The sequence below is a fragment of the Canis lupus genome, chromosome X, assembly GCF_011100685.1.
Source record: "Canis lupus familiaris isolate Mischka breed German Shepherd chromosome X, alternate assembly UU_Cfam_GSD_1.0, whole genome shotgun sequence".
NCBI classification, from domain to species: domain Eukaryota; kingdom Metazoa; phylum Chordata; class Mammalia; order Carnivora; family Canidae; genus Canis; species Canis lupus.
Genome location: NC_049260.1, coordinates 3,368,903 through 3,382,618, shown reverse-complemented (window position 1 = coordinate 3,382,618; position 13,716 = coordinate 3,368,903). Strand labels below are relative to the sequence as shown.

Below are 13,716 nucleotides of genomic sequence, written 5' to 3'. Positions count from 1 at the left end.
ACAGTCTTCTGGCATGTGAGCTGGTAGGTGGTGGCTTTGGTAACTTTGTACGTGCTGCCAGGAAGTTGTTGCCTGGAAAGTAGAAGTTCCAGCACCCAGGGCAGTACATCTGGGTGTGCAAGTCCCAGTTCGTCTGGCCTGTACATGATGCCTAAATGTTGAGTACCATCCACTAGGTGACATTTCACTGTGCATAAGCTCAAAATTTTCAAAACAAATAAACACGAAGATGGAGTTTGTCTTTACACTTGGCTCTACCAATCCTAAAAACAAATAGGATAAATAATGTGATATTTTGGGAAGTTGTTATATTAAAAAAGTTGGGGGTAAGGATGTTTAAAGTACAATCTTTTGTGGATTATCCTTTAATGGTCATGATTCTCTATCCTACCTGGGCCCACTTACGTGAATAATAAGACAATTCTTGGGTTCAAAGGTGGCCCGGCACACTTAACATCTACAGAAACCCTCAATTTCTGGCACCGAGTATTACTTCCTCTCAGCACGTTAACTTGATCATATCTGAAAGCGCGATCTTATCAGAATTCTTAGAATTAATGGAGTGATGTTTGATCTTTATGTGGCTCAGTCTTCAAAAGGTTTTCAGGTACAGGAATATTCCTCTTTCAAATAGAGAGCACACATATGATGCATATTACTATTTCCTCACATTTTGCCATTACAAGGCCTATTTTTAATGAATTTTTAACATACATTTTAGTTATTTAAACTGCAATATGTATTCATCACCTCAGAAGCCACACTTGAGGGATGCCTGGGTGGCTCAGTGGTTGGGCTCAGGGTATGATCCCAGTTCTGGGATCGAGTCCCATGTTGGGCTCCCTGTGGGGAGCCTGCTTCTCCGTCTGCCTGTGTCTCTGCCTCTCTATCTGTGTCTCTCATTAATAAATAAATAAAATCCTTTTTTTTTTAAAGCCACTCTTGAAAAGTAAAGAGCATGCCTGCTTTTTAAATAATTGCTTCTAAATCAGGATTTCTCGACCTCAATACTATTGACATTTGTGACAAGAGACTTCCTTGTGTGGGGGGTGCTCTTGTGCACACTGGACCCTCTACCCACTCACGGCACCACCCTCCATCCATGACAACCACAAATGTCTCCAGACATTGCCTAATGTTTCTGTATGGCCAAAACACCTTCGGTTGGGAATTTATGCCTCAAAAGTAGCTAAACTTGGAATACTGAAAAATTTCCGTATAACACCCATTCTTTTTCACTTTTTCATTGTTAAAGATCATTTGATGCATTTAAAGAAAAAAAGTACAGATGCTATGAAAATGCCATAACTTTGCCATAAGGAATTAATTTTAAAATAATGGGAAGAGGGATCCCTGGGTGGCGCAGCGGTTTGGCACCTGCCTTTGGCCCAGGGCGCGATCCTGGAGACCCGGGATCGAATCCCACGTCAGGCTCCCGGTGCTTGGAGCCTGCTTCTCCCTCTGCCTGTGTCTCTGCCTCTCTCTCTCTCTCTCTCTCTGTGACTATTGTAAATAAATAAAAATTTAAAAAAAATAAAAAAATAAAAAAAATAAAAAAAAATAAAATAATGGGAAGAGGGGATATTAAAGACAAAATGGCAGCCATGTTTGGATTGAAGCAGAACGTGTCTGTTGTTACTGGGGTACTTGGTGCTGATCAATAAACATGTGATTAGCTGGTTATAATTCCCTGTTTTATTTGATGGAGAGATTTACTTGCCACATGTCGAAGAGCGTGACCTTCTTTCTCTTTTTTTTTCTTCCTTCTGTCCCCAGTGACCCAAATCAGCCTGTGCCTCAGGATACCAAGTTCATCCACACAAAACCCAATCGCTTTGAGGAAGTGGCCTGGTCCAAGTATAACCCCAAAGACCAGCTCTATCTGCATATCGGCCTGAAGCCCAGAGTGAGGGATCACTACCGAGCCACCAAGGTGGCTTTCTGGCTGGAACTGGTTCCACACCTGCACAACCTGAATGAGATATTCCAGTACGTCTCAACAACCACAAAGGTCCCTCCTCCTGACATGACCTCCTTTCCCTATGGAACCCGGCGGTCTCCCGCCAAGATATGGCCCACCACCAAACGCCCAGCCATCACTCCCGCTAACAACCCCAAACACTCCAAGGACCCTCATAAGACAGGGCCTGAGGACACCACCGTCCTCATCGAAACCAAACGGGATTATTCCACCGAACTGAGTGTCACCATCGCCGTGGGGGCCTCCCTGCTTTTCCTCAACATTTTGGCATTTGCGGCTCTGTACTACAAGAAGGACAAGAGACGCCACGAGACGCACAGGCGCCCCAGCCCCCAGAGAAACACGACCAACGATATTGCTCACATCCAGAACGAGGAGATCATGTCGCTGCAGATGAAGCAGCTGGAGCACGACCATGAGTGTGAATCCCTGCAGGCTCACGACACGCTGAGGCTCACCTGTCCTCCAGACTACACCCTTACGCTGCGCCGGTCTCCGGATGACATCCCGCTCATGACACCAAACACCATCACCATGATTCCAAACACACTGACGGGGATGCAGCCTTTGCACACGTTCAACACTTTCAGCGGAGGACAAAACAGTACAAATCTCCCCCACGGACACTCGACCACTAGGGTATAGCTTTGCGGTTCCCATCCCCTGCCTCTGCTCCTGCCCGCTGGACAGAGGGAGAAAGAGAGAAGTAGCATCTCCACACGAGGAATGTTTGTCATCCCACTGACTTAGGACAAAAAACAAAAAAGCTACAGGGCGGCCATCGTGTCCCTGTGGACCCATCCCATTGGCATTTCCCAGTATTACGAGATCAACTTCTGACCCTATGAAATGTGAAAAGTATACATTGCTGTTACGTCACGGCTTTAACATCTCCATCTCGCCCGCGAATGCTTAGCGTGACTAGGACGTCGCCGTCTACAAAGGACCTGGATGTTTCCAATGTAACAACAGAAGCTGACACTTTGGGAACTCAGCCAGGGACGCCTACAAAAAAAAAAAAATTTTTTTTTTAAATTACAATCGAAAAACAAAACAAAAAAAAGTTCTTTATGTGCCATACGACGGATGGCTCTACTGGAGGAAAGAAAGAGTCTGTGTGGGCTTTTACCCAGCATACGGAGCTGTAATCCAGAGAGAAGGAAAAGTAGGATTTTATTATTAAAAGAGCTGACTATGTAGTAACGTACGTATAGTTCCGTGCAAAGAGATGTTTTGCCAGCCTGGACTATATTTAAGAAACTTTGTAAAAAAAAAAAAAATGTATATAGCTGTGAGTTTAAACAAACACACACACAGAGGAAAAAAAAAAAAAAAAAACCCGACCAACAACAACAAAAAAAGCTTTTATTGGTGTTTTGAGTTTGAAAGAGCTTTTAGCAAGTTTGTGATTTCCATTGTGGTCTGTATGTATATAAATATATATATACATTAGTCATTCACCTCTGTTTCCTCCCGGACACAGGAGGGTTTTCTTCTTAATTACCCGTGGTAAGCGAAGACATGGGGCTTTTCTAACGCGTTGCGTTTGTAGGAGGATGTGTGGTGTCACACAGCGGACCCAGACTGTCTGTGTGCGGTGGGGCTCCTTCCCCCCTCCCCCTTTGACGGGTTTCACAAGTGCATGCGACAGCATCCTTAGGAGACCGTTGTTTTAGAATAAACTTTTATTTCCCCGGGTCACCCTTCATGAAGTTGCAACACCAGGATGGATCCCCGGCGTGGAGTCTGTTTAAAAGCTCGTGGAATTAGGAACACGCACGCACAGAGCGACTGCAGCGAAAACAAAATACAGACCTCGGTCTGTGGTTGTGGTTCTTTGAATATGTTCAGGGAGAGTTGCTTCCCACCCCAGGGTCCTGCCAAAAAGCGAAGAAAGCTTGCCTTTGGTGGGGCTGTGCCCTGCCGAGTAAATACGGCTCACTGTTCCGCAGCAGCTGCAGAAGGCGAAGGCGGGCGGCCTACCTGCTTAGATTAGCTAATCAGAGGGAAGGACGGCATGCGTCTTTCCTTCTTCTTAATCCAAGCACTAAGTCCCTTATTTATCCGTAAGCAAGATTTTTTTCTTCCCCCTTTATTCTTTATGTCATTTACCGGATGCAACATACGCTTGTCTGAAAGTAACGGCTTTTCGTGGACTTGTGTCTCAGTCACTGAGCAGTGACCGTGGCAGACAGAATAGAAACCCACAGGAAAAGACAGAACGTGATTTAAAAAGTGCTTGAGTTTTCCGGGAAGTTAGCATAGCTCTCGCTGTCGAGGTGAGATACGGAAATCATTCACCCATTCGCAACTGGCGAGCTGGGGACCAGAGATCTGCCCTCCAGCACCTTCCCCTGCTCCCAGTGTCCTTTCGGTTCCCCCAAAGGAAGAGTCTGAGTGCCACAAAGTGGAAGGAAAACGTAGCCCTGCTTGTATTTTGTCTTTCAAGAATTATTGTGACATCACGAAATAGCAGCCAAAGATATTAGAAAATAACCGTCTCTGGGCTTGACCGTGGTTATTTTGGAAACCCAGGCTTGAAAGTCATTGCTAAGGTGAGGATTCTCCACAAAAATAGTCCGACGTCCTTGCCCCCCTCCCCTCCATCCCCCTCAACCCCAGCCCTAAAAGGAGCAGCCTTTGCCTACTGAACCCCTACACGGAACAAAACCGTAGTGATCTACATCAACGTGTCCGACCACTTGCCCTCTCTAGACAAGGACAGTCCTTAGACATGCATAGACGTCTACACAATCAGATTCTGTCGTTCATCTGGGTTTAAATTTGAGAGTGGTTCTCTGTATATACGTATGTGAAATATGCTAATCCCGACTTTGCACATGGTGAAACCACACTCCTCTCCTGCAGCTAGCTACAGGTGTCACGGATACGAGTTTTGTCCCCAAACCATCACTTTCTGAAGCTATCGTCAGGTCATTTCTGCAAGCTATGTATTTGCCCCAGCTGGGCTCCAGCAAATAGGCTCTCTCCATAAAACTACATGGGAAGTGATGCTTGGCATCAGTGTGGGTCCGGTATGTTTGTAATGTGAATTCCAATATTTGTTTAGTATTTCCAATTGTCTTCTGCTAGCAATATGCACACTAATGTGTCAGGCTTGTGACATTTGGATAAGGAAAAAAAAAAAAGAGTTCTTGTTAAGTGAATAACTTTAGCTTTTACAGAGGATATGATCAAAAGAAATTTAATACACCTTAAATATCTTATTTCTACATGGAAAGAAGTTATAGAATCTTCATAGAGTTCTATGAGAATAAAATATACTTGCTATCTATAAAAAAGAGAAAAAAGAGAAAAAAAAATGAGGAAAAAATAAGTAAAAAAAAAAACCACAAAAAAAAAAAAACTTTCCTAGGCTTTTATTCTTGACCTTCACAGGCACGCAGGGTTTAATGGTTTCTTGGGTTATTATTTTGCGATTTTGTTTTTGATTTTGCCTTAAGTAATGATAGAAGATATATATGGCTGGACACATATGTATAAACTTTTCAGCAGCATTTTTAATAATAAAATATCACAGTATTTTCTAATGCTTTGTGCAAATAATTACGCGTCCGTTCTTTTGTTGTAGGTGGCCTATTTTATTTACTTTTTTTTTTTTCGCCCTCTGACTGCCCTTTTCATTTGAAAAGCTCAGTGGTACATCAGACACAAATGGACACACTCGACTGGTAATGGATTGGTTTCTTACTGTTCTTCCTGGCTCATGATTTTCGTGCCACCACAGGGGAGGTCCTGCCTGGGAAGCCCTGGATGATGACCATGTTCGCTGAATGTGCCCGAATTGGAACACTTGGACTCATTACTGCTGCCACTGCCCGTTCATTCTTACGGTGCTGGGTTTGGCATTAGCGTTTGACATAATCATGCCCTACAGCTTCCAAAGAGCCTTAGTTGAGTAAATCTTCAAGTGACAGCAAGAAATTCTGAGTAGGTCTCAAGAGGCAGAAAATCACCACCATGCCAGGGAGAGCAAATTTGCCAAGTCCTCACGATGCATCTGGCCATCTCTTATCTTGTTTGTTCGCCGCTCACAAGAGCCCCCAGGGCCAAGCACCTGTATTACCCCTTCTTGAAAGTGGAGGACGTTGAGAGTCAGAAGCTCTTAGACACTAGACAGCAGAGCATCGGTACCAAGCAAGATAGTGCGCTTGCAAGCCCTAGTTCCACCAGTAAGGAAGACAGCAGGAATTTCTAACCCAAGTGCATCATGAATTAGCCAATTATCACATAAAGAACCCCAGCAAATCCCATGACTGTTTGCTGCATTTGAATTCTGAATATTTTTATATGTTGATTCAGGTCACTGGCCGAGTATGAGGCAAACAGCATGGGATTTAATATGATTAATATTAATATGCATCTTGTATACATTAATAACTTAATGACATTTAATATACTATATTAATTATAATTAATTAATAGAATTAATGATTATAATATGTAATATTATGATAATATAATCATAATTAATATATAATTATAACATAATTATAATAAAATATATGAAAATATTAAATTATTAATGCATATAAGATACACAATATTAATATATGATAATATAGTCTATTATATAATTATATAACAATATAATTAGAAATATATTTACATATATAAAGATATATAAACATATCTATATGATATATAAAAACAGTGATTGTATTATTGATAATTATATAGTTATATAAAGTAAAATATATATTACTTTTATTAAATTTAAAGTACAGGAAATAAATTTATATATTATATATAAATATACTTAATATATACATAAAATATATAAAGATATATTCTATACCACGTTATATAATCTGCAATTTATGATTGATATATAATATATATTATCTGTAATTCATATAATTTATATATGATAATATGTAACATATGCTATAATCTGTGATTTATGTAATTTATATAATTTATGCATGATAGTGTATATAACTATATGTTATAATCTGTAATTTATATACTTTACATATATCACAGATTATAGAATTTTGATTTTTATATATTTACATACATATTTTATATATTGCATATGTGTATATATTACATTTATCATATATGTGAAAATATAATGTTCTCATACATACATATATGCATATATAACATCAATATATATTTAATGGAAATGCCATTTCCATGGATTCAAAATTGAAAAAAAATTTTAAAAACCTCTAATATGGGATTCCTGGGTGGCGCAGGGGTTTAGCGCCTGCCTTTGGCCCAGGGCGCGATCCTGGAGACCCGGGATCGAGTCCCACGTCGGGCTCCCGATGCATGGAGCCTGCTTCTCCCTCTGCCTGTGTCTCTGCCTCTCTCTCTCTCTCACTGTGTGCCTATCATAAATAAATAAAAAATTAAAAAAAAAAGGGAAAAAAAAAACCTCTAATATGATAGTATTGAATCTTTAGCAAATGTTAGGTAGATGAGGAGTCACTGTCTTTTCCACCATTGCATACATTCTTGACCACCCTGACTTGGAAAATGGCAAACAATGTATGCATTCACTCATTCGACTGAAACACTCACCCATTTATTCACTCAGGGAACCTTTTACCCAGCATCTCCATGGCCCCAGGCCGTGTGCTGGGGGCAGCATTAGAAACGAAAGGAAACACTCTTTCCATCCTAGAACCAGGCATGGAAGTCAGGGAAGTACAGGGACAGAATGTCAGTAGGCTCTGGACATGGTCCCCACCGCGCCAGTAGGAGTGTAGACACACCCCCTTCACCCCATCTGCCGGGACTGGCGAGCATTCTCTAGGAAGCACCACCAAACCACATGTCTGCAAGTATGGGTGGGCGTCCATGTGAACGAAACGGTGGTGGTGAGGGCTCGGGGAGGTCAACTGTACACCTTCCAACTGAGAAGACAGGAAGTTTGGGGAGCCAGAGCTTTATTGTCATGGCTGGAAAACAGAAGGTGTCTTTGGGAAAGGTGTGGGGAACAGCGTCAAGGTCATCATACGCCCCAAATCACAAGGCACACAGGTTGCACACTGTCCTGATTCCAAGCGAGAGGCCGCAAAAGATTGCACAGACGTGGTGTGAACATATTTGTCATATTTAATAGCATCCCCCGAGCAGTGCCATTTCAGGGAACATGCTGGATGCCGGGCTAGGGTGCAGAGTCTGTTTCTGCCGGGCATGTGTGGGCTGGAGTCTTCCCATTGCCAACAACCTCTCAACCTGGTGGAGATCCTGCTGCTTCCCAACTGTTAGGGTGCTCGCTCCAGATGTAGCCACGATGGTCACCAGCACGGGTTCCCCGCGGGGCAGGGCACGCTGTTCCTGGGGAGCTAGAGGAATCCGAGAAGTGCAATACGACCACCCTCTCGGGGCCAGGAGTGAGAGCCGGCCTACAGCTGTACGCTCCAGCACTGAGCAAGCACCGCCGCCAGCCAGGCCGGGGCCCTTCCGTCGTCCAACCTGAGTTTGGTCCTTTGCGGCAAATGCAGGGCATGCGTGCGAGAAGAGTGAGCCATCTGGGTGAGTGAGGAGCTCGCACGGCCTAGACAAGCACGTGGCCTTACCTTGAGCGGCTTCAGGGCAGCTGCAGGGAGCAAGAAGGTGTTCTGGGTTGGTTGCTTTTGGGATAATTTCAGGTTGATAAGTTTTAGGCGGGAAGTGAGAGGAACGGAGCCGGTCGACGCTTGGCATCAGCCAAGAAAGTGGAATAAATGCAGATCTTGGGTCACTTTTAGGGGGGCCCACCATGAGTGAGCCATTCATCAGACTAGTTTGAAGCAGTCAGATGGCAGGGCTCTTTTTTCCTTCTCAGAACTTCCTAATAATGCTCTCATCCATCATGTCCCCTCTTCTGGGCCATCTGATTAGAAAAAAAATAAAAAAAATAAAAAAATCATAGATCTAGTCTCTCCTAAAGAAGCCAAAGCAATGATTTCTCCATAGACTGTCATGATTGTATTTTAAGAAATGGATACAGGGACCAAGAAATGGATATAGGGATATAGACCTCTAGGGAGAGGTCTGTTATGACTCTACCGTTTTATAAAGTGACCATCCGCATACTTGGAAAACCTACAAATAGTTGTGTTTTCTCAATGCAAGGGCTTTCGGGAACATGGGGAGCCCGCCTGTTCTTAGACGTTTGGCCAAAGCGCAGAAGCAGCGGCTGGAAGAGGTGGAATGTAGCAAAGCAAAGTCTTCCTACTGTCGTCTGAGGTCGGTGGCTCCTAATACGAGTGGCTTGGAGCTTCTGGGGGGTGGGGAAAAATGAGTGGGGGCTCCAGTGGGCAGAAGCTCTGAAAAGAAAAATCTTCTAAGCCTTTCCTTCTAAGCTGGGAGCCCAGTGCCTCCGTTGATGTAGGAAGGAGATGGGGACAACCATACACACCCCTGAAGATTTCTCTTAAAAAAATGGGAAATTAGGGGCGTCTGGGTGGCTCAGTGGGTGAAGCATCTGCCTTGGGCTCAGGTCATGATTACAGGGTCCTGGGATTGAGCTCCGCCTTGGGCTCCCTGCTCATCGGGGAGCCTGCTTCTCCCTCTCCTCCTTGCTCGTGCTCTGTCTCTTGCTCTCTCAAATAAATAAAAAATAAAATCTTAAAAAAAAAGTGGGAAATCAGATGATACCTAATAAATAAATAAAAAATAAAATCTTAAAAAAGTGGGAAATCAGATGATACCTAATTGCAAATATGGGAAGCATTATAAAGCTTCAGCGGTAAGATCTGTTTTGCTCTCGGGTGCTTCTCTATTCTCTAATGTACCCGGTTAGTAGAGAAATATGTGTCTCCTGTAGGGATTTTGGAAGATATAAAAGAAGAAAACACATTCCCATCACCTCTCTCTCTCTTTCTGCCCTGAGGATAGGTTTAAATTTTAGAATTCTTTTCCCATGGACACGGCCCTGCATATGCACCCTGCCCCCACTTACACACACACATTCAGATGTGTATACAATTTTGTAGAGTGTTGCTTTATTGAAAAAAAAAAAAACGTAATTTATCAGTTTCACCCACTGTCTTACAATTTTAGGTTCCTTTCGTGCCATTAATCATTGGGATCTCATTTTGCTGAGCTAATATTTTTAGACACCTGCCGTGGCTGCATCTCCCCCGAATGGATGACTACAGAACACGAAACGCGGCCTATGAAGGTAAGAGAACATGAAGGAGCCGGAGTGACACAGGGAAACGGTGTAAGTGATTTATAACCTCAGAAGGAGGAAACGCGACCTGCCGTAGGTGTTTCCCAAATGCGTTGCAAACACCCGTTTTTGGAAGAAGCCACGTTTGAAGGCCCAGGAAGGACAGAGAAGCCCGTTCAAAGCCAGGTGTGCTGGTGACCTACAGGGTGTGGCTTCAGCACGTGCCTCGTGAAATAGGAGTTATTATCATAACACCATGAGCCCCAGTGGACTGAGGTGTCCCCTTGGCAGTGCACGGGGAACCCCCACTTTCCACATACGTGCAGCATCCAAGAACAGCTCCATTACCTCCTGTGAGTGCAGACATCAACCCCATGTGCCCGTTTTGGGAGCTCCTTCCCTGGAAGAGCATTCCAGACTGTGACAGAGGCCCAATCCCAGGAGCCGGCATAGTCCTGCAAAAAGAAAAAAAGAAAAAGAAAAAGAAAAAGAAATTAGCAGGACATCTGGTTACCATTGGTGCCCATCAGCCACACTTTTTATCACAGACCTAAATACAACGCAACAAAGCCCATGTTTTAATCTTGTTCTTCCAAATCCCTTTCGAACCGCAGATACATGTATGTGACCCGCTAGCAGAAATAAGGCACAGACTGATATTTTAAGACGTGCCTCTCTGTTAGTTTAGATATTGTGTGACGTGGAGAGCTGAAGCATTGCATTTTCAATTGGTTATGGGGGGTGACCAGGGGAAATAGCAATTGACGTCCTGTCTGCAAAACTCTTTGCCAAAGTATCTGAGTGTTGGGTGATCTGTGTGCGCTAGAAACACGGTAATGTTCCTTTTATAAAAAAAAAAAAAAAAGAAAAAGAAAAAGAAAAAAACAGTAGTCTAAGAAATGATGTGCGACTTCAAAATTATGCTACCCTGGTTGGTGTTGAGGGCACATTAGAGGAACGATGGCTTTCCCTTGTTAGCCATGAAAATTAAATTCTGCATTTGCCTTTGTCGTCATGGGAACTTTGAAGGCGAGATTTCGCGGGGGAGCGGGGGGGATGGATAGTAGAGTAGAAATTGTAGGCACCTTGGAGCCAAGAGTCCCAGAATATGGATTCCCGTCCCATCAACAAACCATAAAGCACATCATGTTTAATTCTCTCACTTCCCGTGATGTGCTCTGTTGCCCGCTACCACTGAGAGAGATGCTGGAATGATATCATGCAGTATGTCTATCAATAAGCATCAGAAGCCTGACGTTCATTATATGAGCCCAGGATAGAATCAATATAAGCAAATATCACAGCGATCGCTTCAACCGACACACCAGGTATGGTTTGGGCACATGCTCAGCAACATGAAATCAAAGGCAACACAACACAGATTTGGGGGAAAAAAACAAAGAGCCTGGGGAGAAGGACGGATGAAGCAGAGAGAGCGAAGGCTCTGAAAAGGGCACATTTCTAATTAAACTTTCCTGTTCTGAGCGCAGGAATTCTTGTCTCCACGTCCCTTTTCCTTGGGATAACCTCCAAAACCAAAGACAAACATTGTTGTAAACACAACAGTTGTTTACGGCCCACCCACCTTTTTTTGGCGTTTCTACATCCCACGATCCCGCCTTCCCCTAGGCTTTATCTCAGCTGCAGGGTGGCTGAAGCTCTTTATTAAGATTATCATCATGAGCTCGGATGAAGGTTGTAAGCGAGGAAATTAGAAATAAGTGGATATCGGGGGTCCTTTGCGCCTCTGATTCGCTCAACACCCCTTCTTTTTGACCTCTCATGGGGACTCTTTCTTGCTAAATATTCTGTTTCCACCAAAGCCAAGCGTACGTCTCTATTCTGGGTGCTTCACGTGCTCCGTCTTCACCCCCAAACACATCCCATCTTTATTTCCTTTTGAACAATAATAGCAAAATCGCCTCAGAAGCAAGCTTCATGTGAGGCATTCTCGTAGATTTTTCAGGAACCCTATTGTGTTTTAACCTACATTTTTGAAGATTCCCCTATAAGACCCAGGGTGCATCAAAATGACAGGGAAGCACGGTAGCTTCTGCCCCTTGTTCTGGGCTATAACAAGTCCAACTGGGACCGGCAAGGCGTCTTCCAACTGGAGGGATCAGATTGGAGGGGGCTGTTGATTTATTGGAATGGACATTTGTCAACAACACTCTCTAACGTAGTGTGCCAAAGAGAAACCGTAATGTAGTTTCTGGTCAGGACAAGCACCTCTGAGATTTTAATGGGGGAAAAAGAAATCATGTGTTTGTTCCAGTCTGCTGCAAAGAAAATATGGTATCGAGCATCAGTTGACGGAATCATATGAAATAATACGTCCTTCTGCAAAACTATGGCTTTGCAGAATGTACCTTTTTATTATGCATGTTTTCGGTTGAAAATCAGCGGCTAGCCTGTCCGCTGCTGCAGAAGGGAGAGACAGTATGATCCTTAATGTGCCAATCAGGGGGGAAAAAAAGAAAAAAAAATGTAGCTTCTCATTGACCCCTTACTGACAGTCGAGCTCTACATGAAAAATCCAAAGACGGGGAGCATATTTGCTGTGTTTCTTGGTTGCAATGGATGATGATACTAACTCATGGTCTCACTGGTCTTTTTAAAGATATTTTAAAGATTAACGACAATGTTAAGACCCCGAACATTTTTTTTGCAGAATTGTAAATAAAGGCAACACCGGAGGATAGTTTTTTATCAATGCATGGTCACAAGAGATACATCAATAAGTGAAATAAAAGCCCTTTTCCTTTTTCAACAATGAAAATAAATCTACACTCAACCTGCCAGGGCAAAGACTTATATTTCTGTTAATTAACCTGCAAAGCATGAGTTTCAATATGAGTGAAACACCCAGGAGCCGTGGGCCAGAAGCAAGTGACCTAGAGTTTTCTCATGCTCTGGCTGAATGAAGGTCAAGTGACTTCAGACAAGCCACTTAATTTCCATGCATTTATCTGCTAACAAGGATAGTGTTAGACCTGCCTGCTCCCCCGGTCCACTTAAAGATAAAACAAAATTGCAGATTTGAGCATTTATTATAGACTCCTATAAATCTCAAAGGCTCCTGGATAATGTGATTCTTTCTCAAGTTTGTTCCTAGACCATATTTGAAGAAAGTGGCCACTCTGTCTTGCTGGCTTCTAGCAACTCTGCCTGTCAACCTGGCCTTGTGTGGTTTTCATTTTCCTCTCCTCACTTGGCTTCTTCGTAGCTAGCACACCACTGGGTCCTGGGCGGGTACACGAGAAACAGAAGACTGTGCTTGCTTATCTCACCTGGGGGAAGACACCATGTGAGGGACCTGAGGATACCCCATAGGGGACAAGAGAACATGAGAAGGTTTAGGAAACCATGCTGAACTGTATATAGGGGAGGAGCTAAAGCAAAGAGAAAGCTGCAGTTAGCAGGTGGAGGTGTCTCAGACATGATGGGTCTGATGTTAAAAGAAGCAGGAGATGGGGCCCTGGGTGGCTCCCAGGTGGTTGCGTACCTGCCTTCGGCTCAGGGCATGATCCTGAGATTGAGTCCCGCGTTGGGCTCCCTGCATGGAGCCTGCTTCTCCCTCTGCCTGTGTCTCTGCCTC

The 13,716-nt window shown here is 43.6% G+C and overlaps 2 protein-coding genes across 14 annotated transcripts in view; one reads left to right on the top strand and one right to left on the bottom strand.

Moving 5' to 3' along the window:
• Positions 1-5,548, top strand: part of NLGN4X (neuroligin 4 X-linked) — a 353,807-nt gene extending 348,259 nt beyond the window's left edge. For all 12 annotated transcript variants that reach the window (XM_038586740.1, XM_038586745.1, XM_038586743.1 and 9 more), the window contains one exon: positions 1,777-5,548. In XM_038586740.1, the coding sequence (XP_038442668.1) occupies positions 1,777-2,626 (850 nt within the window). In that variant the 3' untranslated portion in view covers positions 2,627-5,548. The remainder of the gene's footprint in view (positions 1-1,776) is intronic.
• A 2,522-nt stretch (positions 5,549-8,070) lies between these two features.
• Positions 8,071-13,687, bottom strand: LOC111094730. 2 transcript variants are annotated; one of them, XM_038586752.1, is made up of 3 exons: positions 13,624-13,687; positions 10,467-10,573; positions 8,071-8,834 (listed from the first exon to the last, which is right to left on the bottom strand). In XM_038586752.1, the coding sequence occupies exon 3, from the start codon at positions 8,735-8,737 to the stop codon at positions 8,072-8,074; it is 666 nt and encodes a 221-aa protein (XP_038442680.1). In that variant the 5' UTR covers positions 8,738-8,834; positions 10,467-10,573; positions 13,624-13,687; the 3' UTR covers position 8,071. The 2 variants fall into 2 exon arrangements, with proteins under 2 accessions (XP_038442680.1, XP_038442681.1); XM_038586753.1 differs by lacking the exon at positions 13,624-13,687 and having other exon boundaries at positions 10,467-10,642.
• Between the last annotated feature and the right edge of the window lie 29 nt (positions 13,688-13,716).